Here is a 26695-nt window from a genome sequence, read left to right as displayed (position 1 = left end):
CCAAAAATGCTGTCTCATGATCAGCCATGAAATAAAACTTCTACCACCCGTACTTCTATGTTCTCCCCTCTCTATCTGTGAAGGGAGCCATCAGAATGTACTGGTGATCTCTAGGATCTTAGACCATGCTGTCTGAATAGCCAGAAGCCAGGAGCGATTGGAATCCCCTTTTGGAATGCCAGATGGCTGGTAGGAAGAAAGCATTATATTCCAGCTGTTAGAGGCCTTATATATTTCATTGTCATCCAAAGGCGACTAGTTCTCATTTGACTAGGTATACAGTGAAAGTGTCATCAACATTATTAATTTGTTGGAATTTAATCTCTCTAATGTATCTGAAAGCTGGAATAGATTGGATAAGTGATGTCAAATACAGTGAGGAAGACGGAGGATTCTCACTCAAGTTTTTTTTTTTTTCCTTTTAACATTTGTGTTCACGATTTTATTATCTGTGAAAGCTAGCTGACGCGACCAGACCTTCTCTCACATCCCTCTCCTCAGGAAGAGAACAAAGGAGAGACGACAGAGCTTTGCTTACGCATCCCTTGCCTTCCGTCCTGCATCTGGCAGCAATGTTGCTGCTTTGTAGTAGTTAGGGGGTCATTTGTCCTCAGAGACCTGGACTGAGAGGCTCCACCAAGTTGTACCCCATAGAGCACCAGTTTGTAACTGGAAGCCAATGATTCTTGGTTGCCACTAGACAGGTGCTGAGCCCGTGGTGCAGGAGTGGGGTTTCTTGGTGCATCCCTGGCCAGCCCTCCCCAGCGCACACCTCGCCTTGCTCCTGATCGACATCATTCACCTGTTGCAGAGCTGAACTAACAGCTTGCCAACTCTGAAAGAGAAGCTGCGCTAGATGCTAATCTAGCAGCATAATGTAGTATACTTTGATATGAGGCTGTGTTTCCTCGCCTCCCTGTCTACCCATTCTGATGACATCTGTTTCATATTTCCCCTTGATAGAAGTTGTGACACATTACAACATACAAAGCCTGGATGATTCCTAAAGCAGGCTCTACGGAGGATGCATTTATGTGAAAAAAATTACACTTGGTTTGTGAAATGGGCCAAGCTCTTCCTGGAGACGAATCCAGTACTTGTAGGGAGTTGTTCCAGTTACTGCTGTAAATGCTGGATCAGGGTTGTGCTGATGAGGATTTCCAAGAGAAATACAACAAACTTCACCTGGACAGCTGGAGGGTCACGTTTGTTACATGGTCAGAGTCCTAGCAGCCTGAGAGAGGGACACGCGTGAAACGCTGCTCAGAAACACGCTGAGGAGCTGAAGGAGATGTGTCATAGACCCAAGGCTAACACTTCACAGAGAGTGCATACATGTAAATAGGCTTTACTCATGTGAGTAAGCCTCCTGGGTCTGCATAATAGACAATGTGTCCCCTTCAAAATGATAATAAAGCTTTCTAATTGGAAGTATTTTAAGTCTAGACTGTAGTTCTGTCAGTGTTTTTCCCCTTCATCTTTTTTCCCTGCTTCTGAACAATTTAATACTGACAGCCCAGGGGAGTGATGTTTTCTCTTATCTATAGGAGATGTATGGTATGGCAGGGTAAGGCATCCTGCCTTCCCCTGGAAGGACCGCTGGATTAGTACTGCTGTTGTGTAGTATATTCTCTGTGTGCCATTATACAGTGCACATGTGGGAAAAAAAATCCATATTAGCAGGGATGTCTATACTCTCCCACATCTTCCCCCTACACTCTTCTTTAATGGTGACACCAGACTGGATAATAAGAAGCAGCTTGTATAAAAAAGAAGGGAATCTCAGACAAGGCTTTCAGAGTTCGTTTTGTTGGCAGCTCTTTAAGTGGAGTTTTTTAGGCACTTCTGTTTCAAATACCATAATACTTTTTGAGTTAGTAACTATGAATTACGACAAGCTTTCTTGATATGCCAGGTTATAATCCTTTCGTGGTTTTGTTTATTTCAGAATATAATAGGAAGCCGTATCAATTATCATGACTGTATAAATGTTGTTCCTCTCTACTAGAATATTCATCTTGAGACATACCATCAGACGTTACCTGTTCTGACAATCACGTTTTTGTGCCATTGTTGGGCAACAGAAACAAAGAAAAACAAAATGTTAAGAGTGTAAGGGATAAAAGAGTGTTGAAACTGTTGTTCTTTCCCTGTCTTTGGAATCTCCGAGATCTTGAATGTTTTATTCCTGGCTGTTATTTTGTTACCACAGTGTGAATAGAAGTCATTATCTGTAAACATTTGAAGAGAGAGATGATTTTCATAACTTTAAATCCTACAAAGGATTCTAGTAATCTGCTATGTGCATGCCAAGGTAAAGCTCAGCCTTTCATCTGGTCTGATCCCACCCAGTCAGTGTAAAATGTTCCTTTGGTGAATGTCTAAAGCACACAGTATCTTTTGTGAGAGGCAGACAAAAACAAAAAGAGGAAGCCTGGCCTTGAAGGCAGCAGCAGGAGAAGGTGTATTATAAAGAAAGATGTATTCACAGCCTTCAGGCCATGCTCAGTTGGTAAAAGTTTATTTTCATAAGTTTTCAAAGGAAGCCTTATTTTTTATTTTGTTCTGAATTAATCATTGAATGTGATCTTTGTCCAGATCTGCTTTAGTCTCCAGTAGCTGGGAGATGGGGGACTCACGTCTGCTCATTCTCAGCAATTTGTCAAGAATTTTCTGCTGAAGAGCTTTTGAACTAGAATATAAAATTAACAGGACCTTTATAATGAACCAAAATGCCAAGGAGGAGTCAAAGTGAGATGGGCACAACAGTTATACGCAGCGGTGTAATGTGACTGGGATCAACAGTAGTGTGTATTGTTTTCTGGTTCTGCATCCTTGATTCAGACCAGGGCTTTTGCGTAACCTGTACGAAATGAGTTGGAGAGTCCCACTCCATCCTCTGGTGAAAAGCTGTGCATAGTGTGGAACCCGCACCGCTGACACTGAGGGTCTGACTTTTTAAGATGCTGAGCAACCATGTCTTGTTCAGACTCAATGGGAATGGTAGATTTTGATCTTAAAATCAAGCATAAACGTATCCTCTTTAGCAGTCTCAACAGCAAGGCTGATGGTCGAGTGGGTTATGTCGTACCGAGCTGCCTTCCGTGCCCTGGTGCTGTTCTCTGCCGGTCAATGCTAACAGAAGGGACGGGGAATTGTCAGCATCATAATGCAGCACGTATTAAGTCTTATTACGCATTCTGCTTTTAAGGATGCAGGACGGGAGCGGGAGGCAGGAGGACTCACACTGTGGGGCTGTGTGGGGAGGCAAAGGCAAAAGAAGTGGAAGTGGACTGAAACAGCGAGAGGAACATCCCTTTCACGGGCAGAGTTGTGCAGTGCTGTTATTAGGGAAGAATGCATAAGGCTGGCAGACAAGCTCGCTTTCTGTCCTTGACAGGAACAGTACCAATTATTTACCTTTTGCAGAATGTCGCTGTGATTGTATTTGCTAGTTGGGCTGAGAAGCTGGATCCAGAGGAAGTTCAGAGGTAACTGCTGGACTGTGAGCGAGCTGTGCCAGCCCCTGAGACAGGCTCCAGCTGTAATTCAGTCACTGGTGCCCACACCGGATTGTCCGTTCAGCCCTGTCAGTGCATGCAGCAGCACACACGCGGTGCGTCAGAGAGCTGCTGCCTTGATCAGCTTGGAGACTAGAGCAGATGTGAGGAGAAGAACCAGAGAAGCGAGGTCCTGTGCGAATGCTAATATTTTCTGATGGGGCGGTTTCCAGTGGTACTGTCACATCCACATTGGTGTGTGCCACTCGTTTGGGTAAGGATTAACTCATACTCCGAAGGTCACAAGTGATGTTCTCAGGATGTTAATGCACTTTATTGTTATGTTCTCCATAGGGTATTTTTCTTTAATCTTCCCTGTGAATCCATCATGGAACGACTGTCTCAACGGAGGATTGATCCCATCACTGGGGAAAGGTTAGCACTCATGTCTGATATTTAACATTTTTCAAGACTGCCAGGAAGATGAAAGCACCAGGCAGACTTCATAGAAATCTAAGAAAATTCAGGAATATTGTACTCTTGCTTAGGGACTCCTTAAAAGAAAAGTTAAAACTTTCATAACTACCCAAGTACCAACGCAGCTACCAGCGGCAGCAAGGCCCTGTTCCCAGAATAGGACATTTTAAAATCTGGGAGCCTGAAATCTACAGCAGCAAGTAGCTCAGGTCTAACATTTTAATGGTAACTAAACTGGTTGGTAAAATAATGCTGAGGGAAGATGTCTGAAACCTAGCCTAAATGCAGATGGTTTTCAGACATTCCCATGGGAATTTTGAAGGCTTCCCAGCCAGGGAAAATGGGAAACTTGCTGCATTTTACGTCCTCCAGCTCCTGTCTGCCCTGAGATATTCATATATTTCCTGCTCAGTAGACCAAACTCGTTCGAGTCACTGAGTTACTGGAAGGTTGGGTTCTCACATGTGGCAGTTCGTCTCACTGGCAGTCGCATCACCTTGTTTCACCAGTGACCTTCAGCTTCACTGTCTTCTCCACCCTTGTTTTTCGGGGAACAAGTAACTATGAAATATCTTCCTAAATTCCAGCTGGAAATGGTGTGGATTTGCAATTTCACTTGTGCTCTGATTTTATGATTCCCCACACTTAAATTTTAAACCACTATTTTACTTATCTTGTAGTCAAATGCATCCTATTGAATCAAAGGCAAATACTGAACCCTGAAAGATTAAGCCATAAATACTGGATTTGTCCCAGGGTGACATGCGATTACTCAGACATCTCACTCGAGGTGCAACATTGACTTGTGACAGCAGCAGCGATTTGCTATAACTGTTCTCTTTGTTTTAGTAATAAGTGATGTTGTTGTTCAGAAGAAATGAACAGTACGAAGGAAATCATTCACACGTCTTTGCATTTCTTATCATTAGGATTATCCTGTTCAGTATCTGCTCCAGTTAACGCGCTTCCTTCTTCCAAACTCCGGGTTTTATTCCTTCCAAATTCATTGTGAAATGTTTTAGATGCTGTGTCTAATCCTCGGCATTATGTTAAACCTGCACTGCTGGCTCCAGTGCAGTGAGGAGGGTGGCCTTCAGCTGTGATCTAAGTAGTTCTGATGCGGAATGAACGCTGTGTCCACGGCCTTGTACCAGCTGGAGCTGTGATGCAGGTCTGCGCAGAGACGCAGAGACACTGCTGCTCTCCTCGCTTTGCATCTATTCCAAGAGTTTCAGGAAATCTGGCTGTACGGGAAGAGGGATAAACCGGTTTTGTGTTAGGGCACAGGAGACATTTACTCAGAAGTAGAACAACCATGGCAGGAAATTTAAGTACATGTTTGCAAAAGAGCTTCTAGTGATTGTTGGGAGCCTTTGGCAATGCCAAAACATTGTCAGATTTCTTTTTGGTGTCAGCTGGCTGGGCAGCCTAAGCTGGACTGCGGCACTGCTAGAGGGCTCTGCTGATGAAATCCTCTGTCTTGCTGAAGCCTGCTGACCAGCGGAGTGAATGTACAACCGTGAATTCAGGGGAGCCAAATTCTGACATTTGGGAAATCAGAAATAACCAAAACCTACCTCAGAGTGAATTAACCTCTTTTTATCTTCAGCTACTGTAAAAAGATGTTAGCAATTGTATTCTACCTCATATCCACCCAGAAACAGAGATCGAGGTAGAATATTTGTGTCTCCTTAACTTCTTCCAGCGATCTTTTGCAGTAACAGTGTTAACCCTACTTGCAGTGGCTTAGCAAGAGGAGGCGTACCTGTCTGCCAGGCTCCAGCATGGTGACATGGAGACTCTGTCAAGCAAGGGCTGTGCTTCCACTGCCCTGCTGCCGCTTGCTGGAGGCACTCGGCCACGTGCCTGCTAACAGCAAAGACTTCCAAAATTTAGCACTGGGGATCACAGCCCTGTTGCTGCGCTTTTGAATCTTGCCAGGAAAGCCCCCAGTGTCTGAGTGCCTTAAACACGTTAAAGTTACAGGTCCTTCAGCAATGCCTGGACGCAGGGCTGTGTTTGGGCTCACTGATTCGATGCAGAGAAAGCACTCCAGGTTTGGCAGTTTTTCCCCGACTAATGTCCAGCATCAGCATGAACAGTAAACTGCAGCAAAGATTTGTAACGGGTGCTAAGGTTTAAGGTTAGGCTTTTTTAGATGCTTTTTTCAATATAGGAATCAAAGATTACAAGTAAAACGTGTTACCTTGGGACTGGATTTGGAACTGATCTGGAAATGCTTCTGAACCTGGAGCACTGGGCACATAACAGGGGTTTCTCCACACCTTTTGTGCAGTATGTAAACACTAGCAGCACTCTCGCTGTGTCACCTCAAGAGAAACTCTTGGCTTTTGAGTATCCAGGATCCTTCAGAGCAGGAATGACAGATTACTTGCCCTGAAATTTCCCACCGTTGTTTTGAAACCCCAACCTAGAGTAGAAAGAGGCGTTTCCAAGGAACTGGGATAGGCGAAACCATGGAGCATCACAGGAAACGACCACTCTGTCCTCAGCTTGAGCTGAAGCAGTGGCATTTGTATCTCGTCTCCAGATACCACACTACATTCCGACCAGCACCCACGCCGGAGATCCATGCCCGTCTCAGGCAGAACCCGAGAGATATGGAAGAAAATATTGAGAAGCGCGTGGAAACCTATTACAGGAACATCAAGGAACTGGAGGATTTTTATGAAGATGCCTTTTATGTCAATGCTGACCAAGACCCTCATGTTGTCTTTGAGTTTATAGAAAGCTGTATCATTAAGCCCCTTCCATGCAAAAAATTAAAAAGCTTATAATTAATAAGGGTGATTTCTGGAACAGCTTATTTTAAACTTTTGCCTGTAATGTTTGCAGTCCAGTCACTGCAGTGGCAGCGTTATCGCACGTGAAGAGGAAGTCAGCCAAGCTGTGTTAAATTTGAAGCTCGCCAAGGCTGAGTGAAGTACACTGAGTAAGAAATTGTGCTTTAGGAGAAATTGTTTTGGCTTTTGTTTTTTCATCCAAGGTATGAAGTCTTGTGGCTGGGGAAGCTCCTGTGTTTAATTCAAATATCTTTTTCTGATTCTGTGATTCCGTGCATAGTAGTTTTGTCTTAACTATGTAGTACCCATGAAGCCAAGTTGGAGTATTAAAGCCATTAGATGTGTTTGTGTCTTAACTCACTCAGTGCTCTCCACCAAAACTACACAGGCACAACCCGTTTACCTCACTGTCACGCTCTGCTGCAAGCAAACACGAGACCAAATAGAAAAATGACGCGTGCGGCTCTGCAGTGCACTTTCCCCAGAGACAACGGCAGTGTTTTGAGGCCAGGGTGCAGAGGTTTTCGCTCCGTTGTTAACTCAGATTGCTTTAAAAGTTCTGACAAAACAGTCACTCTGCAGATGCTGGTTCAAAAACTGGTTGCAGGCTCATCGCTTTCAGAACCCAATTAAGGACATAACGAGCTGCAGGAGGAGATAGGTTACTAATTCTGTTTTCCTCCTGGAGTGAGGCTCCCAGCCTGTCCCAGAGGCTTTGCTGCAGCAGCTGCTCTCCCACCATAGTTCCTGCTGACCACGGGCTCCGTCTGCGGCTGCCCCGACCAAGCTGGGGCTGGGCAGGTGCCCAGACATTTCTTGCTCTGGCTGGATCTGGCTGCAGTAAATACTCAGGTAAGTCTGTCTTCACTGGAAACTCCTTGATGAAAAGCACAGCACTCTGTGAGCTAGCTCAGACTCTGGCTGCGGAAATGCACATCCCTAATGCTTCTAAGGAAGGGGCGTGATTTGCCGCTGTGATGCAGAGGAGTACGGAGTTTGATGCCTCTATTATGTCTCCCTCTGTTTCTGCCTCGTGTATGAGCGTGAATGCCCCTTAACCAGGGGATGGGGAGGAATTCTGATGTTCTCCTGGAATCCTCTCTATCTGGGAAGCTGCCGGAGGCACGGGCCTCCTCCTTTCAGAGAGGACAGGCCTCCAGAGCCTTTTGGGTTTAGAGGACTTCTTGGGTCCTATTGTCGTAAATGAGTTTGGATCTTTGTTGCTGTCTTTGATCGTGTGTGCCTAGGTCTCTATGGAGTGCTGTAGAGATGTACGTGCCAAGCTTCCTTCTCACACCCGTGGAGTAAATTTGGGTGGGAAGGCCCCGGTTATCCAGATGGCTATGGGGATACTGTATTATTGTGAGAGAGCTTAAGGTCAGAATTTTCGATACCTTCGGGGGGGGCTGGTGAATGGGAATTGGGCTTTCCAGCCTTGAGGGCAGCTTTAAAAATCTCAGAATAAATGTATTTGAAATCTAAGAAAGCCAAATCCTCTGGCACCAGCAACACAAGCTGAGTCCTCTGTGCCTCTTGGGCTGAGAAATGCCAGCTCATAGCACCGGGCTGAGGCAGTGGCTGCTCCCAGGGCACGGGGCCTGGCCCCAAACCTTCACGAGAAGCTGGGCAGGGGCGTTTGTCACAGCCCTACCTGTTACAAATGTGCTGTTTGGTAACCTACTTGGGCAGCTGTTTTTTATGCTATTGCTATAAAGATATTCTGTAGCATTCATGCATAATTGGGAGCTCTTCTATTAATAATACATGGGAAGCTCATCTTGCTAATATCACCTTCATCTGAGTGTTCCTACTAAATATTTTGATAGATGAAATGGATAGAGAGCGTATTTAAATACTGTTTGTACTGCAGCTGGGGTACAAAAGGGACAGTGCATCTTTAATTAGACAGGTACATCTGCTTAATTAATTTAGCTGTAAAGCCCTTTTTCCTCTTCATTCTTTCATCTATATGCGGACGCTATATTAGTTCCGCTCTGCTGGTTCCACAGAAACTGAGAAAAAGAGCTCGTCTCATTGAGATGCGCTTGGCATGTCTGGGTACGGAGTCTCAGGTCAATGGTCAACCCCCAAGGGTTTGCAGCAGGCCTGAAGTGCAGAACGTAAGGGTTAGCAGAACATGCTAATACTCATGTAGAACTCTCCCTCAGAAACAACTAAAACAATTGACATTCATTTAATTACTGTAAACGAAACAGCCCCTGCATCACTTTGCATAGTAAAGCCTGTTAATACCAAAAAGGTTCAGTGGGTGAAAGGAGGAATTAGGCTTTTATAATTGGAATGCAACACTTGAAAACCAATTTGGTAACTACGCTGGATTTTATTAGCATCTTATTCTGGCAAAACAAATGTTAAGCAATGAGGAAAACAAGGTAAAGAGGAGGTGGTAAGAACGCAGCAGGGACCAGACGTTGCTCATTGTACGGCTTGCCCAGTTCTGAAATGGACGTCTTTTATCACTCCGCTTTCTGAAGACACTTTGCGGAGAGGGCTGCTTGGAGGTTGTGCTGTACCCTATATATTTGGCTGTTAATTACGTAGTTCAGCAACAAGATGAGTGTATCCAACCGTTCCACAAGCTTTTGTGTCCGCCTGCTCCAAACAACAGATCCATTGGTGCACTGTGGTGGAAGGAGGCTTGAAGGCCCCTGGGCAGGAGACCCCATCCTCCAGCACTGTCTCTGCAGGGACCTCCTGTAGCTCTTCAAGGATTTCACCTGCTGCCGCCTCTGCTTTCTCGCCTCTCCCCGTAAGGCCTGGGTGCTGCCTGGGTGAGGACGCAGCACCAGAACCTCAAGTGAAGCTGTTTTGCCTCCCTCTGTTCGCAAGGTGCTGCAGGACTGCAACAAAGGAAGCGCCAGCACAGCGTTCGTACAGGTGCTCAGGGTTTGGCAGGTACCGGTGCCTCGGGTCCGCTTCCCGGGGGTGCGGCTGGAACCGAGCTGGTCTGAAGCAGGAGCAAACTGTGGTTACGACCCTGTCGCAGCCGCCAAAACTCAACCTGAAAGGTGACTCTTGCCTTGTCGTACGTACTTCACGCAGCAAAGTGTCTGCTCCCCTGGACAAGCAGGCTCTCCTGGTTATTCTCTTTCTGAAACAAGAACTGTTTGATTCTACAGAAGAAAAGAAAAGGTAACGTCAGGCCCCTTTTGTCGAAGAAAGCTGGTTCTTTAGAACTGTTTGCTGGAGCTGGCGTGCTGCCACGCGGCAGCTGGGGAGGCCAGGGAAGAAAGCGCTTGGACCTGTGCTGGCGAGGAGAGGGGAACGGTTGCGTGGCTGAAGGGCATGACCAGTCCCCAGGTCCTCTCCCAAGCTTTCCCACCAGCGGTCTATGACAGTGGCCACACTGAGATCTTTATTACCAAGCTTTTTTTTAAGTGTGAAGTCTTATGCCGGAGGACTGAGTGCATAACTACGCTGCTCTTTCTTGCCCGTCTGAGCTCTCGGCACCCCACATCCCTCCCAGAAATTCAAGTCCCTTAAAATACAGACATTGCAAACAAGTACTTTATTTATAATAAAAAAGGAGCAGGAATACAATGCTACTGTTGCAGTATACAAAACATTCATCGAGGTTTGCTTCACATTTACAAAATATGCCATATACACAGCATCAATATTCACAGCCACTTTGTCAGACCTTCCCATGAACTAAATCTCAAAGGAAAAACCCAGAAACTAAAGATTAAAACTCAACCTTTCCTTTCGTTCAGCCTGGTGACCGCATGCTCGGCCAGCTACAACACTCGCGCCCCAGAATGGAATTAAAGAAGTAGCACGAGGGGATCAACTAGATTAGCAGAGCAATTAAACTAAACTCTCCTCTGAACAGTTCCATCTGGATGGCTCTTGGGTTCTCCCTTTTCAGGGTTGGCCTCCTCGTTTCGTGTCAAAGAATAACGCCGCAGGGCCCTGTAACTCCTGCTGTAGGCTCTGGGCAGCGCATGGCTCCTCCTGCGATGGCGGTGCTCCGAACATTCCCATCTGGGTTGATTCTGCTGCAGCCTAGGGCAGCACAGGCAATTACTCCACTTTCTGCCCCAAACTGCAGCGTAGCTAACGCTAGGAAGAGCTCTGTGTGCTGGCTGCATCGCAACAATGAAAACAGTCAAGTACAGGCACCTGTGACGCTCCCGAGGTCACCACCCAGACCACGACAGAGAAGCAGCAGTTCCCAGACTTTTGAGTGAAGAGTGCTAAAAACTGAGTTAGCATTAAAAAAAACAGCGACGGAATAAGAATATTCCAACTGACACCAAGGGTCTGGGAACATCTCCAGTGTAAAGCAAAGGCCAGCCAAAGATTAGCAGAGACAGAAATTAAAGTGAGAGTTTGTATATGAGACCCTCCTCCACTAGACATGAGAACAAAAGCTCTGTGGGCGCTGCTGTCCACACCCAGTCACCTCCACAAACTGTGAGCAACGATCCTGGACTGGGACTGCCAGGAGAAGGCTCGACTCCGCCTTGTTAAGATCCTGGCACCTTCAGCAGGTAGGACAGGACTCCAGAGGAACAGAGCCAGGCTCACGTTGCCCTTATTTAGCCGCACAGAGGGAGAAAAGCAGCTTTCCCACCTGGTATTTACCAGTGGAGCTGTGAACTAGCAGGCATCTCCACGTTTGTACCAGTTCTGGTTAAAGAATAAACCTTGTCCCCTCTGATGTAAGTCTGGAGTACAACCTGTGTAATTTGTAGTCTTACAGGATGATACAGAAAGCTTCAAGAGGGGGATGAGGACAGACGTAGTGTTGGTAACTACTTCGAGTGTTTCACATTTATTTATTTAGATCCCACAAACACCTTCTTCCAGTTAATTTAGATACTATAAATCTGACTTTTGCCATGACTACCAACACTTTGAGCCTTGCCCTTACTTTCAGCTGCAAAAATACAAACCCGTGCTCTGCAGTAACAAATTTTGAAGTTTATTATATTCTGGCCAGTATTGGACCGCTACTGAAGACACACTTAGAATGTGACTGCCAGAAAGAATTCAATAAACAGCATGGAACGGGCTGTGGAACGGGGCTGTGGCAGCGTACCGTGACTGGCAGCAGGACAGCAGCGACGTGGTGGTCTCTCACCACTGTACCCAGTGCCACTCGTGCAAAAGGCAGGCTAGAGAGAATGAAGAGGTGCCCTCCTCTCCCGGTGGCCACTGTCCTGCCCCTTGAAGACAACCCGCTGGCAGACACGTCTGACTGGCCTTGCACATCTGTCTCACACACAGGGTTCAGATGTTGCCAACAGCTCCAGCGGTTAACCCCGAGCTGCTGCCTGGGGAGGGCTCCGAGGAGCGGGGACGGGCTCTCGGCCTTGCTCCCTCCCTGGTGCCGTGCCTGCAAGGTGGCAACCGAGACTCCAGCCACGGGGCCTGTGAGGCTGTCCATGGCTCCACAAACTGGGTAAGGGATAAAGGAAGGGCTCTGGGTTTGAGAAATTAAACTTGTACAAACAAGTCTCCAGTAAATGTTAGTTTAGGGCATAACAGCACAAGTGCGATCTGTTAGCCTTTAACTAGGACTGTAAATGTTTGCATTCAGTTCTTTTATGTCAAGAAACCCTTAATGAGGACAGAATAAATGGTGCTATGCTGCCCGTAATCACTGATGATACATTAGCCAGTGGAAACCCTGGCAAGCTTAAGAAAATCAGGGAAATATTTATTGCCTGTATGTATGCATTAGCAACCATATTTCCTCTCTAAAAATACACAATAGAATTAATAGGATGGGGGAACATAGAAAAGGAAAGGATGGCTGAATAGTGAGGTCCCCAACCCATAGCTGAACTGGGGTAAAAGGCAGCAACGAGCGCCACTGCCCCCAATTCCAGAGCAGGAGATGTGGTTTGGAGACCCAAGACAGCGTCTTCACGACACCAGACTTTCACCGTAGTGCAAACAATGGTGTCGAGCACCAGGGCGCTACGCAGCTGTATAGACCAGAGCTGTTCTGCTAATCCACCAAACCCGGATTCGCTTGGATTTCTTCATCCCAGTGGAGGAGGGATAAACTCTTGTTACTGGCATGAGTGGCAAGTCTTAAATGCTATCAGAAGCTACTTATCAAAGACAGTGATACATTAGCTTCCGACACAGAACACAGCATCTCTGCCTATTAATTCTCAGATGCCACAGCAAATACAGAAACCACTCCAGTCTCTCTGCTGGGGTGTTATTATTCCTCTGGAGATGAGGTGCCTTAAACAGCCGCAGCGTTCACCATCAAATGGTGAAGCAGTTGAGAAGAGCCTTAAATTACTCGCTTCTTTGAGAAATCTCACAAAACTTAGGGCAAAACTTAGCAAGATAAACACTGATTTTGTGGGATTTGTTCTTTGAATACTTTGTGTCTCGAAACAGACTGGGCCTTAATGCTGGCTAGCGTGACTACGTATTCATTTGAGAAAGCAACTCTGGTAATGGCAAGGTAGCACAAGGAGCTGGCAGCAGGGGCTTGTCCCTTCCTCGCCCACTCGCCTTCCCTGTGTGGGATGAAAGCAAGGGTTTGGAGTAGCACAATGTGGGGGATGATGCACCGAGCTGCTGCTGCAGCCACACAGGTTGTTACAGAGCTCCAAGAGGCACGGGACTAACCTCCGCATTCCAAGAACTGCAAGTCACAAGTCGAAGACGGATAAAAGGTTTCCTGAAGGAAGTCTCAGCTGGTAGCTGGGCAGAAAAATCCAGTAAGATCAGCATCAGAGGTTAAATGTTACTGATCTGAGGTGGGCTACGCTCTCCAAGCCTACGCTCATTAAAAATACACTCAGGGACCAGTGATGGTTTAAAAAAAAAAAATTAAATCACAGTGTCTCTTTACCTGTTGTGAATGGGTCAGGGTGAGAAGTGAAAGCTTTGTGCTAAAGGATCTCCACTGGCATGCAGACAAAGCTGACATCATTGGCTTTAAAATTCCATTCTCCCAGCAGTCATAAATCAGGTTAAATAAACTGGCAACAGTCTACTGAGTATCTACTGCCTTGAAAGACAAGGAAAATAAACATTAATGCTGCAACATTAATGCCAAGGGTACTAGAGCTTCTACATGTCTAAAGCATTAAAACTCCATCCAGAGAAATTCGAGAGAACCGCTAGAAGTAATCACCAGGAATTAACCTAATGATCTCACCTTGAACCGTTGGGTCAGCCAGACTTAAATATTTCAGCAGATCAGGATATCATTCTGGTTTCTAAGCCAGTATCAAAGAAATGTTCATCGACTTTTTTTTGAAAGCACTTACAAGTGGTTCTGGAGAGCTCTGCCACCTCTTCCAAAGTTGGGTGAATTTCTGAATGGGAACACTTACTCGCTGATGACCTGGTCGGGACTGCCCAGACACGGACTTGCGCTTCCACTTAAAATGTGTTCTCCACCACTGTGAACAAACCTGCCATTCAGCTCCTTTTGGAAACCAATGTTCTGTTGCCCCAAGCCCCACCAGCACTGGGCAGGAGAACATAAACGCTGCCCCAGGTACAGTACCTCGCTGCAAACTATGCACACACTGGGTATCGAGGTTACTCGCTGTTTTACTAGATGCTCTCACAATCTACAGTTTCCTTCTTTGCAGACACACTGAAGTAATTTCAATTTTCAATGCACAGCAATAGAAAACTAAACATTTCTTTAATACAGTTATGGTATCACTTCCAAGGATATTTACAAACAAGGCTAATTATTGTACAGATGAATGTGCTTCTGCTGTTCTAGTCTACTATATTAATATTATTCTCAGTCAAAGGACTATCATGCTTAATGATAGTAAGGACAGCTGACTTGTTTTCCTGTTAGCTGAAAAAAAACTTGCTCCTACTAAAGGTGAAGGAACGTTAAGAAAATATGCATAGTCATTAAATCAAGGAAGCTTAAGCACCAATCCACACATGCACTGCAGGAGACTGATACTGCCAGGACAATTCCTTGATTTCTCAAATAGCTGTCGAGGACTTCACACACAATTAGAAGTGTCATGAATCACAAACAGGGCAATGCATCTGAGCGTCCAGATCAGCACTCTGAAGAACATAAATACATAAACTTTGGATTATCTGACAATATGGATATAAGTTAACAAGACAAACTGTACCAAATAACCATAAACATTTTGGAGGAATTATTCCTCTGACACTGCATAGGAAGTTGAAAAGGATTCTCCTGCTCCCCACAGGAACGAGATGCCAAAGAGAGAAAGATGATTTTTTCTGATAGGACAGTTAGAAGGCAGAATAAGTTTCTGGGCTCAGCCATGATACATCATTGGTGTATTTATGAAGTTTTTGATGAGAAAGTCAAGGTTATACAAGAACAGCTTCACCAGACCCCATGACCACTTGTGGAAACTTTACCTATAACATCTCAGCCATGGTGGTGTTTGGGGTTTTTTACTGCATTATTATTAAAAGAGAAACTGTCAGCTGGGAGTGATTACTTGTGTGTCAAACTTCTGTAAAACTCAATTTTGTATGAGAGAGACTCTTGATTCAGCTGAAAAGAAGGTAAATCGGTAATGTTTTGGGTAACTGAATTACACTGGAAAAGATGATTCCTGTTGGTAGAGGGTGAAGTAAAACAGAAGGCATATAGATGGGCAAAAGCAAGGAAGTGGTTAGAGCTTAGTTCAGGAAAAGAACGTGGGGCAAGAGACTTAAAAGCACTGGAAATTTTATATATATATTAGTGTTTAATCTAATTGCTATTAGTTTAGTAATTATTACATTTAAAAATTATTCTTACTGATCCATATCTGACCCAGGCAGCCAATATTACCCTTCTGACTGCAGTACTGTTACAATAGTTAAGAGGCAGTTATTCTTCTAGACTTTAAGTGAAACTAATATAATGGCCAATTTCTTTCATATGGCTGTAACTGGCATACGCTTCACTCTGCAAGAAATTAGAACCACAAATTATTTTGATAGTTTAATGTTCTGCAGCAAGTGCCAGTGCTTGTTAAAAAGCAAATGAGCACTACAAGCTGAAGCCTTCTCTACCCACCAAGACCGTTCAAGAGGCAGCTCCGCTGTTCCCGTCCTAGCTTTTGGGAAATCGCAGGGCTGTCGGGCAGACAGGACAGTTCATGCTGCGGGCTTAAGACTTCAGTTCCTTTTCAGTGAAAGGAAGCAGCTGCTGATGCTTCAACGGGGTGCGTTTCCAAACCACTTTATAAACTTGCTCTTTCAGATATACTCCTGTTTCTGGAGCATGGAATGGGCTCTGAGCTTAAGGAGTTTCTAGAACCTCCGATGTTCTATTTACAGGGTCGTGGACAATGTCTTCCCCCTCCAGTAAAGTCTGTATTCCTGCGCTCGATATCCTTGCAGACCAAAGGGAGCTTATGCAGTAGAGAAAATACTTTCAATCTTTACATGGCTCTTCTCTAGAACACAGGAGAATCACAGAACGTGCAAGGTCCTCGCAATAACCTCTTGATCCATTCAGGATCTGCAATAAAAAAAACAAGTTATTTAATGCCAGAGGTAGAGATGAACGCAGGAATGATGCCTAAGATGGACAAACTAAATAGTAATCCTGAAACAGTTTGTGTATGTTCACCATGCAGGATTAACTAAGAGTTCAGAAGGAATCCAACTCCATTTCTGTCTTGAAATTTCAAGTAATGCCCGTTTAAATTCCACTTTAGTAGGGGACAAAATGAAGGTGAAACAGTCCATGCTGTATCATTACATACTCATCTAAATAGGGAAAAAAATTTAAAACATCACCATGCCACAAATGTGGTGTTCTCATTTTCCCAACTGAAATTAGATCCTTTGCATAATGCAGTCCTTGGTTCTTCTTTCTTTGTCCCCCTCCAATATAAGGAATTTAACTTTACAGCCTCTCTCCACAGAGGTTTACGTTCTGTAGTTGATCGTTAGCGCTGACTGGAACACCCACATATTACAAGGAGAGGAAAAGTATCACCTACACTTGAAGACAGGCTGTCGAGTACTCCATGATTTTTTTGAGTGTACCAGTTGGGAAGAAAACCATTGTCTTGCACAGCTTGTCCTTCCCCCAAGCTCTGAAAATGGTAAGCCAAAAGGTTGACTGGCCCCCACAGCCTGCCATTACTGTCTCTGAATGACGTACTTTCAGCAGGTTTGGGACCTATGCCAGCAAGGTGCCCACTATTCCTTAACCTGTGCTGGATCAATACAGCTTGCACTGAAATCGAAACCTTCATCACTTGCAGAACTGGATGCCAATATATTCAACCTGAATCTAAACTAACTGTTGTAACACTCCAGCACAGATTATGTGTTTAGCCAGCTCTCATTAAAATGGAGTATTTACAAATTAATTTCTGCATATGTTAATTACAAAATTAATTGTTTTGTAATTAACATATGCCAGTAATGCACGGACAACAAGAGGACACCATGAAGTGCAGAGTACTAGTGTTTCACATGGTAACTGCCTGAAAGAGAAAAGTCAGTGAAACTAATTCAAGCCATTTTTCAGATAAAACTTAAGAATACGTAACCCTGCCCCTCTTGCCCGCAGGACAGTTTACCTTCTGGGGTTGGATGCCGTGCAATGCTGTCATGAAGCAAACACCTCCTGTACACCAAACTCTGACAGGACTGGTAGGTTAGAAAGCACCTGTGAAAGGAGAAGTTGTTTTACCAAAAGGCTTGGGGGTTTATGGTTTTGTGTTGTGACCTGCTCCTATGCCCTGAGCTGAGGGTTACTGCACAGGGAAGAACCACAGTGTCTTTAAGGCAACGACTATTTAGCCAAACTAGCACATAAGATTTTTTAGGCAAAGGTTTTTCTTTAAGTGACAGCCTGACTGTGACATTTAAGTGACATTTGACTGACTTGTCAAATCTCCAGGGACAATCACCATGCACCCAATAAATCGACACTGGAAGATTTCTAGACATTCCAGAACTTGTCTGACTTCTTAATGTAGTTGTTTCCAATTATTCTTTGTTAAATTACTTTGTTTTCACATGCTGAAGTAGCTAGAACCCACCCTCCTGCAGTGCTGTTCCACAGGATGACTTGTGCTTGATTCCGATCCCCCAACACTTGCTCCCTGCCCCCTCCCTCCCCCTGCTTGAAGAAAAAAACCTGTCAAATGGGGTTTATTTTGAAAACCATGCACTGGTAAGAGAACCAAATCCAATCCACAATGCCCTCTCTCTCAATGCCCTCTCTCTCAGGGAAAACACTGGGTAACAGCCAGCAAAATTTGCAATTAACGGCAGCATGGGTAACGTGCTTTGCGGCTGTTCACTCCAACGCTACAAAGTGTGTTAGGTGAGCTGCTTAAGGATGTTTAAATCATCAAGGGGACGGCAAAAACTCTTTAAGAAGAGATTACCTGAGCCAAATATGTCCATTGGAGCAGACTGCCTGTTTGCGATCGGTGAATGGCAGGATCTCTTTACACAGGCTGCAGTGCTCTGGAAAAGTCTGTTTGTTCATTTTCTTTAAGATATGCCCAATCAGCACCTGGGAACAGAGAGCAGTCAGCACTGTTCCCAGCGGGAACGCCTCTCAGGATATTGCGATTTCAGAATACGATACAGAACGCAAAGATCTATGCTCTTCACTGAATTCAAAGAAATCAAAGCCTAAGAAATATAATACGTTGATAAACATTTATTCTCATTTTTTTGTCATCTCCTAAAGATTTCTGTCCCACAGTAAAGCGATGCAGAACTTAGGAGCAAGTGTTATGTTAAGCTACTTGCAAATTTAAAAAGTACTGAAGACACTGGGATCACACCACTTTAGAGGATGCCACTGACCCTTTTCGCAATGCTCTCACCTTCTCAAGGCTACCACAATGGATATGCTGAAAAACCCATCCTGTTCAGAAATTACCTGGATGCATGTCTTCAGCATGCATCTTAGAATATATGTAAAGTTTATAGTAGAACATTTATGTGATCAAATTTGTCTTTGACATTTCAATAGATATAAACCGCATCCCAAGGACCTTTAAAATGTGACAGCAAACTGAACAGATAAAATAGAATTTGGAAGTCAGCGTTTAATCACTATAAAAAGAAGAAACTTGTTTACAAGACTAGAAAATTAATCTCTCAAACCTTCAATTCATAGTAATTGGATGCTAGAAAAACACAGCAGTTCTGCCAGAATCCTCTCCTAGCAAATCACCAATGGCCACGCTGTGTGGCCTGCTTGCCTCTAAGTCCAGTGGAAAGAACACCACGCTACGTCAGCAGCAGAAATGTGCTTCCTTCCTCTGTCTTTCTGGATGCAATGTAAAGGTTGATTTTCAGAGTTCAGATTTAAGGACTTATGCACTGAAAAGACCTGTTCTCTGCTCTGCTCAAAGAGGTACAGACACATCTGAGGTGTTCTTGTCACCAAGTCTTAGAAGCCAGGAGGCTGATGGCAGACTGTTCCCACAGAAGCTTCCTTTGTCTGTTGTCCATATTCAGACAACTTCACTGCCCAGGGCAGGGTTCGCTGATCATGTATTTCCTGCCATGAATGCTTACTCTACACATTCAATAGTCACTGTTGTCGAAGTTATACTTTTATTTTGGTAGGGAGTACTGCAAGTTTGGGAAGAGTTCCTATCGTGGCCAAGCATTCAGTTATGCTTCTTCATTGTAGTTCAAGAAACGCAAGCGTGCCTGAAGCTTCAGGCCATGTATGTTGTAACAAAGACATTCAGTCAGCTTGGTTAATTGGAAGTCCTGCATAAAGTTCTGAATCACTGGATTTAACTCATAAAACACAATCACTGTCTGAACCTCTGTAACTCGTCTTTTCACTGAAGGCTCATGGAGCAATGCTGAGACCTGATGTGCCACCTGAACACTCACAGCACTTTCAATGGTAAGTACTTCAAGAAGTGACACTGCAACTCTTAAAATTAGAACTGCAGATGTAACTGACTCGAGGAAATACCTCCTAAGTTTGGTTCTGTAGAGATGATGATAGATTAGCCATGAAAACCTCCCTCCCTCTCCATCAGTACATGTTCTAAACCCACCAACAGCAGTGGAATAACCATGGTCCTCTCCCTTGTTCTGCAAAAACTCAGGCGTGCTTATTCTTTATTGCACCTGATCCAAATTTCAACATCTCTACTTACACTTCCTCCTACTCCATAATTTCAAGAATGGACAACTTAATGTGTACGCTCCATAGAAGCTGCCTGGCAAGGATGACGTGACACAATCACAGTTCTCTTTCCCACCCCCAAAGCTGTATTTTCATTTAAGGATACAGACGGGGGAGAAAGAAGACCCTTGTAACACCAAACCCCCAGAGCACAAAGGCGCACTTACTCGTGCTGTTCTGTCATTGTAGCCATCATCGGACATTAAGAAGTCACAGACTCCTCTGGTGGGAATGCTGGTGTTTTCTGTAATCCAGGTGTGCAGATAAACTTCTCCCAACACCCGCTTCATGTGTTCTCGTGTCAAATGCATTTCCACCGCCTCAATTTGTGCCTGTATTTCAAGCAGCTTTTCTTCCATTGGCTCACGGCCTCCCATATCGCTTGACTGACGGAGAGAATCGTCTGCAGTGTCATCTATGTCCATACCTTTGCCTGTGTCACACCTGGCTTGTTTAGAAGTTCCTTCCTCTTGGTCATCTTCAGTGCTGCCCATCCCAGGGGAATCTGATATCAAGATTTTTGCATCCTCATGTGAAGGTCTCCACATGACCTCTGAGGGAGCTTTCTGCATTGACTGGTACAAAATCCTCAGGAGAAACAGCTTAAACCGCCAGAAGTAAGTAGAACCACAGCTCTCAATCTTTTTATCCAGTGCTTCCTGCAAGAATTGAGGAATATGCTTATCCTTCAAAATTTTCCAGCGTACAAGATCCGTCAAGTCCACTTGCCGGAAAAGGTTCTGAACAGAAGATTCCAGGAGCTGCGCAGCGGCCTCCTCGAAAGTCTTAAGGGTTACAAACTGAACTTTGTAGTTTTTGGTAACTGGGTGAAGACCGTTAGTCATGCCCTCTGTCGTGATAACTGCTAAGTACGCACCGCATGGGCTAACAGCTATTCCGTGAGTCCTGACAGAGCCAAACACTTCCGAGAGCTTAATCAGCTGGTGCTCAAACTTTAAAGCAACGTCCGTGAATATAGGAATCAGCTGCCTTACCTTTCCATCACTGGAGCACGTATACACCGTGCCGTTCTGTTTGTCTGCAGTCATAGATACGATTGGCAAGGAATGAAGCCCTGTCACGTGGGAATTGTGGACATTCAGACCCGCTTTGGATATCAGCAGGAGACACCAGAACACGTAAGCTCCTCTTGCAGCCACCACTAAGCTACAGCTACATTTCTGGTAGGGGTGGTAGAGAGGAATACATTTGATGCTATGCACTGGTAACTGGTCCATTTCTTGCCATAAGACTATGGGTTGTCTCAGCGTAAAGTAGCCTTTGACTGCTTTGAGATTGACAGGAAGGATCTTAACCGGTCCAAAAGCACTCCCTACAATAAGTCCACTCATCTTTCGGTTGTTATGTTCATATTCCCACCAAGACAAGACACTCGGGGAATTTATTCCAGACTCTATGGTATTGCAAGAAGTAATTGATTCCTTACCCAGAAATGGAAGCTGAAATTGCCAAACTGCAATGTTGCTATTTTCAAAGAGTACTGCTAAGAGCACGCTACCGACATCCCGGCATTCGTTGTTGTGTTTGACCTGCTGAGTGGTGCAGATGCCCGACCACTCCATGCGCACCGGAGTCTGCATGCTGTGCCGTCGCTGAAATTCCGAGAAGTCTCCTAGTTCTCCCCTGGGAGTGTCAGCCTTGGAAAGTTTGTAGCTGGCTTCATACAAACACTCCCCATAGATCTCTGTCAGGTCCACCAGCTGCACCCACTGCAGTCTGTTGAGGTTTGCGTGGATGGTCAATCGGTTGTCCATGGTTAAAGCTGCGAGCAGGCATCTTGAATTCGCATCACAGCCCAGCGGCGACCAGCTGGAATACTTGAATCCTCGCATCGGCGGCAATGACTTCCCCTCGGGATTGAACACTCGATCCAGCATAAAAGTTTGACTAACCGTTGGATCCAGGGAATTTGCAAACTTTTCCTTACATTCTGCTACCTCCTTTTTTGGACCAACCTAAAAGATAACAAAAAGAACTTTTAGAACAATTGTAAAGCTGTTTTTTTAGGAAGAATTTCCTGGAATTAATTCCCACTTGAAACAGAGCATCCTTAATCACAACCTATACTACGCTGTTCCAATGGTTAATTAACCTCACTACTAAAGACTTAGCTTCATTGTTGGCCTGAATTTGTACAGTTTTAACTTTCAGCTAATGAATCCTTGCCCACTGATCCAAAGAGCCTGTTTTCATACTTCTGTTCTTCAGGTGTGTACTTAAAGGTATTTGGCATAACAGTCCAACTGCAAAGCGCTCAATATTTCAACTCAGGTTATTCCATATTCTCAGCATTGTTCTGGGGAAAAAAAAAAAATCAGGTCTGCAACAACACATTTGTTATTAAATAAGATATTCACCCAGACCTGCTACCCTCTGGACTAAGGAGCGTAAAAAGTCAGATGCCCCCCCGAAGCCCACAACAGTCCCTGCTGCAGACGCCTTTCAGCTCAGGTAGCAAACCAAGATGTTACTGGAATCACAGTCACCGCAGTTCCAGAGCCCAGCCGGTTCCCAGGAGAACCGCGATCCCCCGGCGCCGGTCACTCCCCGCCCCGACGCGGCTGGCCCAGGCGTGGGTTCTCCTCCCCGGCCCTTCCCCATCCGCGCCGGGCGCCGGGGGAGGCGGCCCCGGGGGCTCACCCGCCGCCCCGAGGGACGCGGCCCGGCAGCTCGGGGCAGGCGCCGGCTCACCTTGAGAAGACAGGCGGCGGCGGGCGCGGGCACGGCCGTGCGGTGGATGACCATCTCCTGCCCGCCGCTGTGCACGTCGCTGAGCTGCTCCAGCACGGCGATGCTGCGGGCCGTGCTCACCGACACCCGGTGGTCCTCCGACCAGGCCAGCGGCTCTAGCCCGCTGACGCCGTGCTGCAGCCGCACCGCCGGCTCCCGCCGCACCGCCGTCAGCCGGAACCCGGCGCTCGGGGCCGCCGCAGCCTCCTCGACCAGCGAGTCCAGCCCCAGCGGCGGCTCCTCCTCCCCCGCCGACAGCGACGGGCTGCCCCCGCGCTCTGCCGCCGCCGCCATCTTACCGCCGCCTCACGGGCCGCGCCGGGCGCAGCGCGCATGCGCCGCCGAAGCCCCCGGCCGCCCCGGCTGGGGCTGCCCCGCCGCTGCCTGCGCTGCCCCGCGGGCCCGGCAGGCGGCCGGGGGGTGCGGGCAGGCACCACTCTGAGCCCCTGCGGCGGGGCCGCTGCGGCCGGGGGCGCGGGCGAACGGCCGTTCTCCCGGGGGGCCGCCTCGGCGCTCCGTCCGCCTCCCCTCTGCCCTCGCGGGCTGGGCCCGGCCCCAGGGGCGGCCCCGGGGCCCTGCGGGAGGCGGCGGGTCATGGCGGCGGGCGGGACGCGGCTCCTCAACGCCGGCGCGGCGCGGCGGGGCCGGGTAGGTGCGGCAGGGGGAGGGGGGCTGGGGCCCGGCCCGAGCAGCCGTCGCTCTGCCGGGACCCGAGGTGCCGCTGCGGGCCGGGGCCGCGGCTCTGCCCCTGGCTGGACATGGCGGGGGGGAGCTCCGGCGGGCGCCTGGCCCGGGAGAGCCGCGGTCCGCGTCTAAAAAGTTTATAAAATGGAGCCGTTGATGCTTCAGCCCCCCCGAGACGGGGTTGGGAGCTGCGCAGCGGCCTGGTGGCTCGGCGGGGAGCGGGGAGACCCGGCGGGAAGGGGCGGAGGGGCCGCTCGGCGCCCTGCGGGCCTCGCCAGCCGCCTCGGGGGGGGGGGGGAAGCTGCGGGGGACGCTGCTGCGGGCCTCGGAAACGCTGCTCGGGTTGGGGGGTGGGGGGGAGGTCGGCGTGGATTTTAGGAAAAGCATCTCATGGTGGGAGTGCTGCGAGTTGCAGCAGGAGGTGGTTTATTCTCCTGAGTTTGGGGAAAGGAGACCAAGAAAAGTTTAAGTAGACGTTTTCAGTTTTAAAGTTATTATTATAGTAGTTCTAGGATGTTTCGGTTCTTACTATCAACTTTTCGATTATCACTAAAATGTTGTTGAAAAGTGTGTGAGAGTTAAGCGTTTGCCAGGGTTTAACCCAGTTCTAAGGGGTGCTTTGAAGGCAGGGCAGCACCACTGCCGTCCTGCTGATAGCGAGTGTCGGTGGTGGGAGGGTGGTTTTCAGTTGGTTGCCAGAAAGGTGGAGAAACAAGTGAACAAAGTAACAGAGCTTGGAAACAACGTGTTTCATAGGAGGAGAAAGAAAACCGGAGTGTGCGGCTAGGAGTGGGGAAGAGAGAGAAAAAAGAGGGGCAAGATTGTGCTAGCGTTTCATGCGTTCCGGGAGTTCTGCAATCATGTCGGGGAAAAATAAATTCATTGAGAAAGAGCTGGGGGACACTGAAGAGCTTTAGGGACAAAAGGAAGTTAAATTTAATTTTCTTCTTCACTGTTCCTGGAGGAATATGGAGAGAGCAAAAATTTTTCTGAAGATGATTGGGAGATCAGTAAAATAAACTGATTGCTGCAGAAGAAGAAATAAAGAGCTCGGAAATGCTGAAAGTTGGCAGAAGCATAAGTTGGAGTGAAGTACAGGCCATCCCTCCTGCCCACAGAAAGAGGGAAACCTGTGGGGATGGCTTTAATGTAATCATGAGATTTGCAGAGCTTTTGAGAGAGATTTTTAAAGCGTATTCTGCTCAGTTACTGGGGAAGCTAGATGAAATCCTTTAGAGATGAGCACTATATATGACTTCAGATTTGCATTTCAGTAGTCTTCAGAGGTCTCAGGGGTGGTGGTGAATCTGTTAGACCAGGAACTGTTTAGCTGCAAAAATCAATCTTAGTTTCTTTAGTCATGGGCTAGGGGATTCCAAAAATAAGGGATCTATCCATGGGCCGATGTTTGTGTTCAACATGATACCACATTGTTAATTCTCAATCATTAATGAGTTCTTGCTGTCTGGTTTGTTTGTTAACATCAAAGCAATCTAACGGTCTGAAAAGAAAGCTCCAGTCACCACATGGAAACCCGCCACTGAAACGTAAACGTAAGCCATCAGTAAACACCTTCAGGAAATGTGCCACGGAAGCTGACATCAGGGAGAAGGGAACTTCGTCACAAATATCTCTTCCTAAGAAGCAGTTGACCAACAACAGAAATGAAAGCCAGAAAAGCAAACCTTTCATTAAGACGTCCAGCCTGTTTAAAAACAACCCTGATATCCCAGAAATTCACAGGTATTTTAGACAAATGGGAGGAAAAAAACCCCTTTCAGTGGCTTGAAATTCGGTGTCTCGAATTCTTGCCCTTGGGCAGAGCAGTTGCTTGGTACATGTAGTGTCATTGCTGTTTATGTAAAATACTATTGTACAATTTTTAACCACACCGTGTTCTTCTTTTTGTTTGGTTGGTTTCCCCTAACTCAGAAAAGCAGTACAGCAAGTGCAAGAAAATGTTTTCACTACAGAGGCTTTTAGCCAATTGGACCTCCATCCCCATCTGGTGAGTGGCAGGAAGGCTGTGTGCCCTGAAACGTGCTTTTGGGTGGGGGGCAGGTTAGAGAGCTGAGAGATGCACCTTGATTCGTGGTGACTTGGACAGACCTGCCAGTACTTTGCCTGATTTTGTTGCAGTCTCTTAGCTCAGCATGCTGGCCCGTGTCCTCACCCATCCCCAAACACACTATCCCAGCACCCTGCACTGTTTTAGTACCACTGCAGTTTTAATACCAAAAAACCACAGAAAACTACTCAGGAGTGTGGTATTTTAGCAAGTCTGATATTTTATGATGCACCAGCAATGGTGCAAGTCTGATTAACTAAGAACTATTTTGAGACCTGGGAGCTTTTACATGCAGTTGCCCTGGACCAGTAATGTAGCGAATAAGCATCAGTCTTGTGGTTTTTGCTCTATCTTGTACTACAAAAAGAACAGCTGGACAATGAAACCTGTTTACTGCTGTTTATTATCTCTCTAGATATCCACGATAAACACTGTCCTAAAGATAAGTAGCATGACCAGGTAAGCAAATTCATGTAAAAACTTTGCCCTTCACTACCCTTTAAAGCCGGTCATCTCCTTCCCTACCCCTTAAAGCCAATCATCTATGATTTATTTCATTATATGTAATTGGTTTCTGAAGTCCACAGTACCTGTTAAGCTGTCCCATTTGCCATAGGGTTTGTTGCTTTCAAAATTTGGGATGAGAAATAACTTGCAAGTTACACAACAGGTCAGTTGTCACAGCTGAAAGTGGAACTTTGGAGTCCTGCCTTCTGATTTGGTACTTGAATCCTAAAATTATCACTTTTCAGTTGGTCACATCTGATGTCTTACCTAGTGACTTTCCATAGAAATCGCCTCTACAGATGTAGCTACACAGCAGAGATGAAATTTGGGGTAAACAGTTTTGAAACAGTCACTCTACATTAAAACCTTAGGATTCTGTCCTGCATTGCATTCGTATTTCCTAACCTGTTTTGTTTGTTACGCAGTGTTCAGAAGCAAACAATTCCTGTGGTCTTGGAAGGCAAAGATGCTCTAGTGCGATCTCAGACTGGTTCAGGTCAGTATTTAATTGTCAGTCCCTTCCCAAGGGCGTATTAAACTGGATCCCAAATACAGAACGAAAACCTGACATTCCCAGTACAGCTCATAGAAGTGATAGCCTGGGAAGCCTGTCGTGGGCCTGCTGCAACACGGACAGATGCTGTGCGAACTTCTGTAGCAGCGCAGTGGTGGGACTGAATGTTGACGTGCAGCTGCCAGGCGTTGCCCGTGGGCCTATTCCAAGGCTCGTGTGGGGATGCAGGTCCAGGAGGCCAGCAGAGCG

General features: G+C 46.4%; 3 protein-coding genes across 8 annotated transcripts in view; 2 read left to right on the top strand and 1 right to left on the bottom strand.

Annotated features, from left to right (window-relative positions):
* AK8 (adenylate kinase 8) overlaps positions 1–7110 on the top strand; it is a 79767-nt gene extending 72657 nt beyond the window's left edge. For all 6 annotated transcript variants that reach the window (XM_075439663.1, XM_075439664.1, XM_075439665.1 and 3 more), the window contains 2 exons: positions 3855–3935; positions 6529–7110. In XM_075439663.1, coding sequence (XP_075295778.1) covers positions 3855–3935; positions 6529–6775 — 328 coding nt within the window. In that variant the 3' untranslated portion in view covers positions 6776–7110. The remainder of the gene's footprint in view (positions 1–3854; positions 3936–6528) is intronic.
* Positions 7111–16163: 9053 nt separating this feature from the next.
* On the bottom strand, positions 16164–22176 carry GTF3C4 (general transcription factor IIIC subunit 4). The gene is made up of 3 exons (XM_075439328.1): positions 22114–22176; positions 20090–21898; positions 16164–16250 (listed from the first exon to the last, which is right to left on the bottom strand). The coding sequence occupies exons 1-3, from the start codon at positions 22174–22176 to the stop codon at positions 16164–16166; spliced, it is 1959 nt and encodes a 652-aa protein (XP_075295443.1).
* A 504-nt stretch (positions 22177–22680) lies between these two features.
* The window catches only part of DDX31 (DEAD-box helicase 31), a 50819-nt gene continuing 46804 nt past the window's right edge, over positions 22681–26695 (top strand). The window contains 6 exon segments of the mRNA XM_075439047.1: positions 22681–23173; positions 23176–23321; positions 24847–25100; positions 25290–25365; positions 25841–25884; positions 26358–26428. Coding sequence (XP_075295162.1) covers positions 22681–23173; positions 23176–23321; positions 24847–25100; positions 25290–25365; positions 25841–25884; positions 26358–26428 — 1084 coding nt within the window.

Source organism: Opisthocomus hoazin, chromosome 19, assembly GCF_030867145.1.
Source record: "Opisthocomus hoazin isolate bOpiHoa1 chromosome 19, bOpiHoa1.hap1, whole genome shotgun sequence".
NCBI lineage: Eukaryota > Metazoa > Chordata > Aves > Opisthocomiformes > Opisthocomidae > Opisthocomus > Opisthocomus hoazin.
Note: the sequence above shows the minus strand (reverse complement) of the source record. Positions and strands in the feature narration are given on the sequence as shown.

Excerpts from the sequence above, each read along its gene's own strand:
- GTF3C4 (XM_075439328.1), bottom strand. The coding sequence starts at position 22,176 with ATGCCAAATACCTTTAAGTACACACCTGAAGAACAGAAGTATGAAAAC. Across the intron at positions 21,899-22,113 it reads AAAACAGGCTCTTTGGATCA|GTTGGTCCAAAAAAGGAGGT; the intron begins GTGGGCAAGGAT and ends GTTATCTTTTAG. Across the intron at positions 16,251-20,089 it reads ACAATGACAGAACAGCACGA|ATCCTGAATGGATCAAGAGG; the intron begins GTAAGTGCGCCT and ends TTTTTATTGCAG.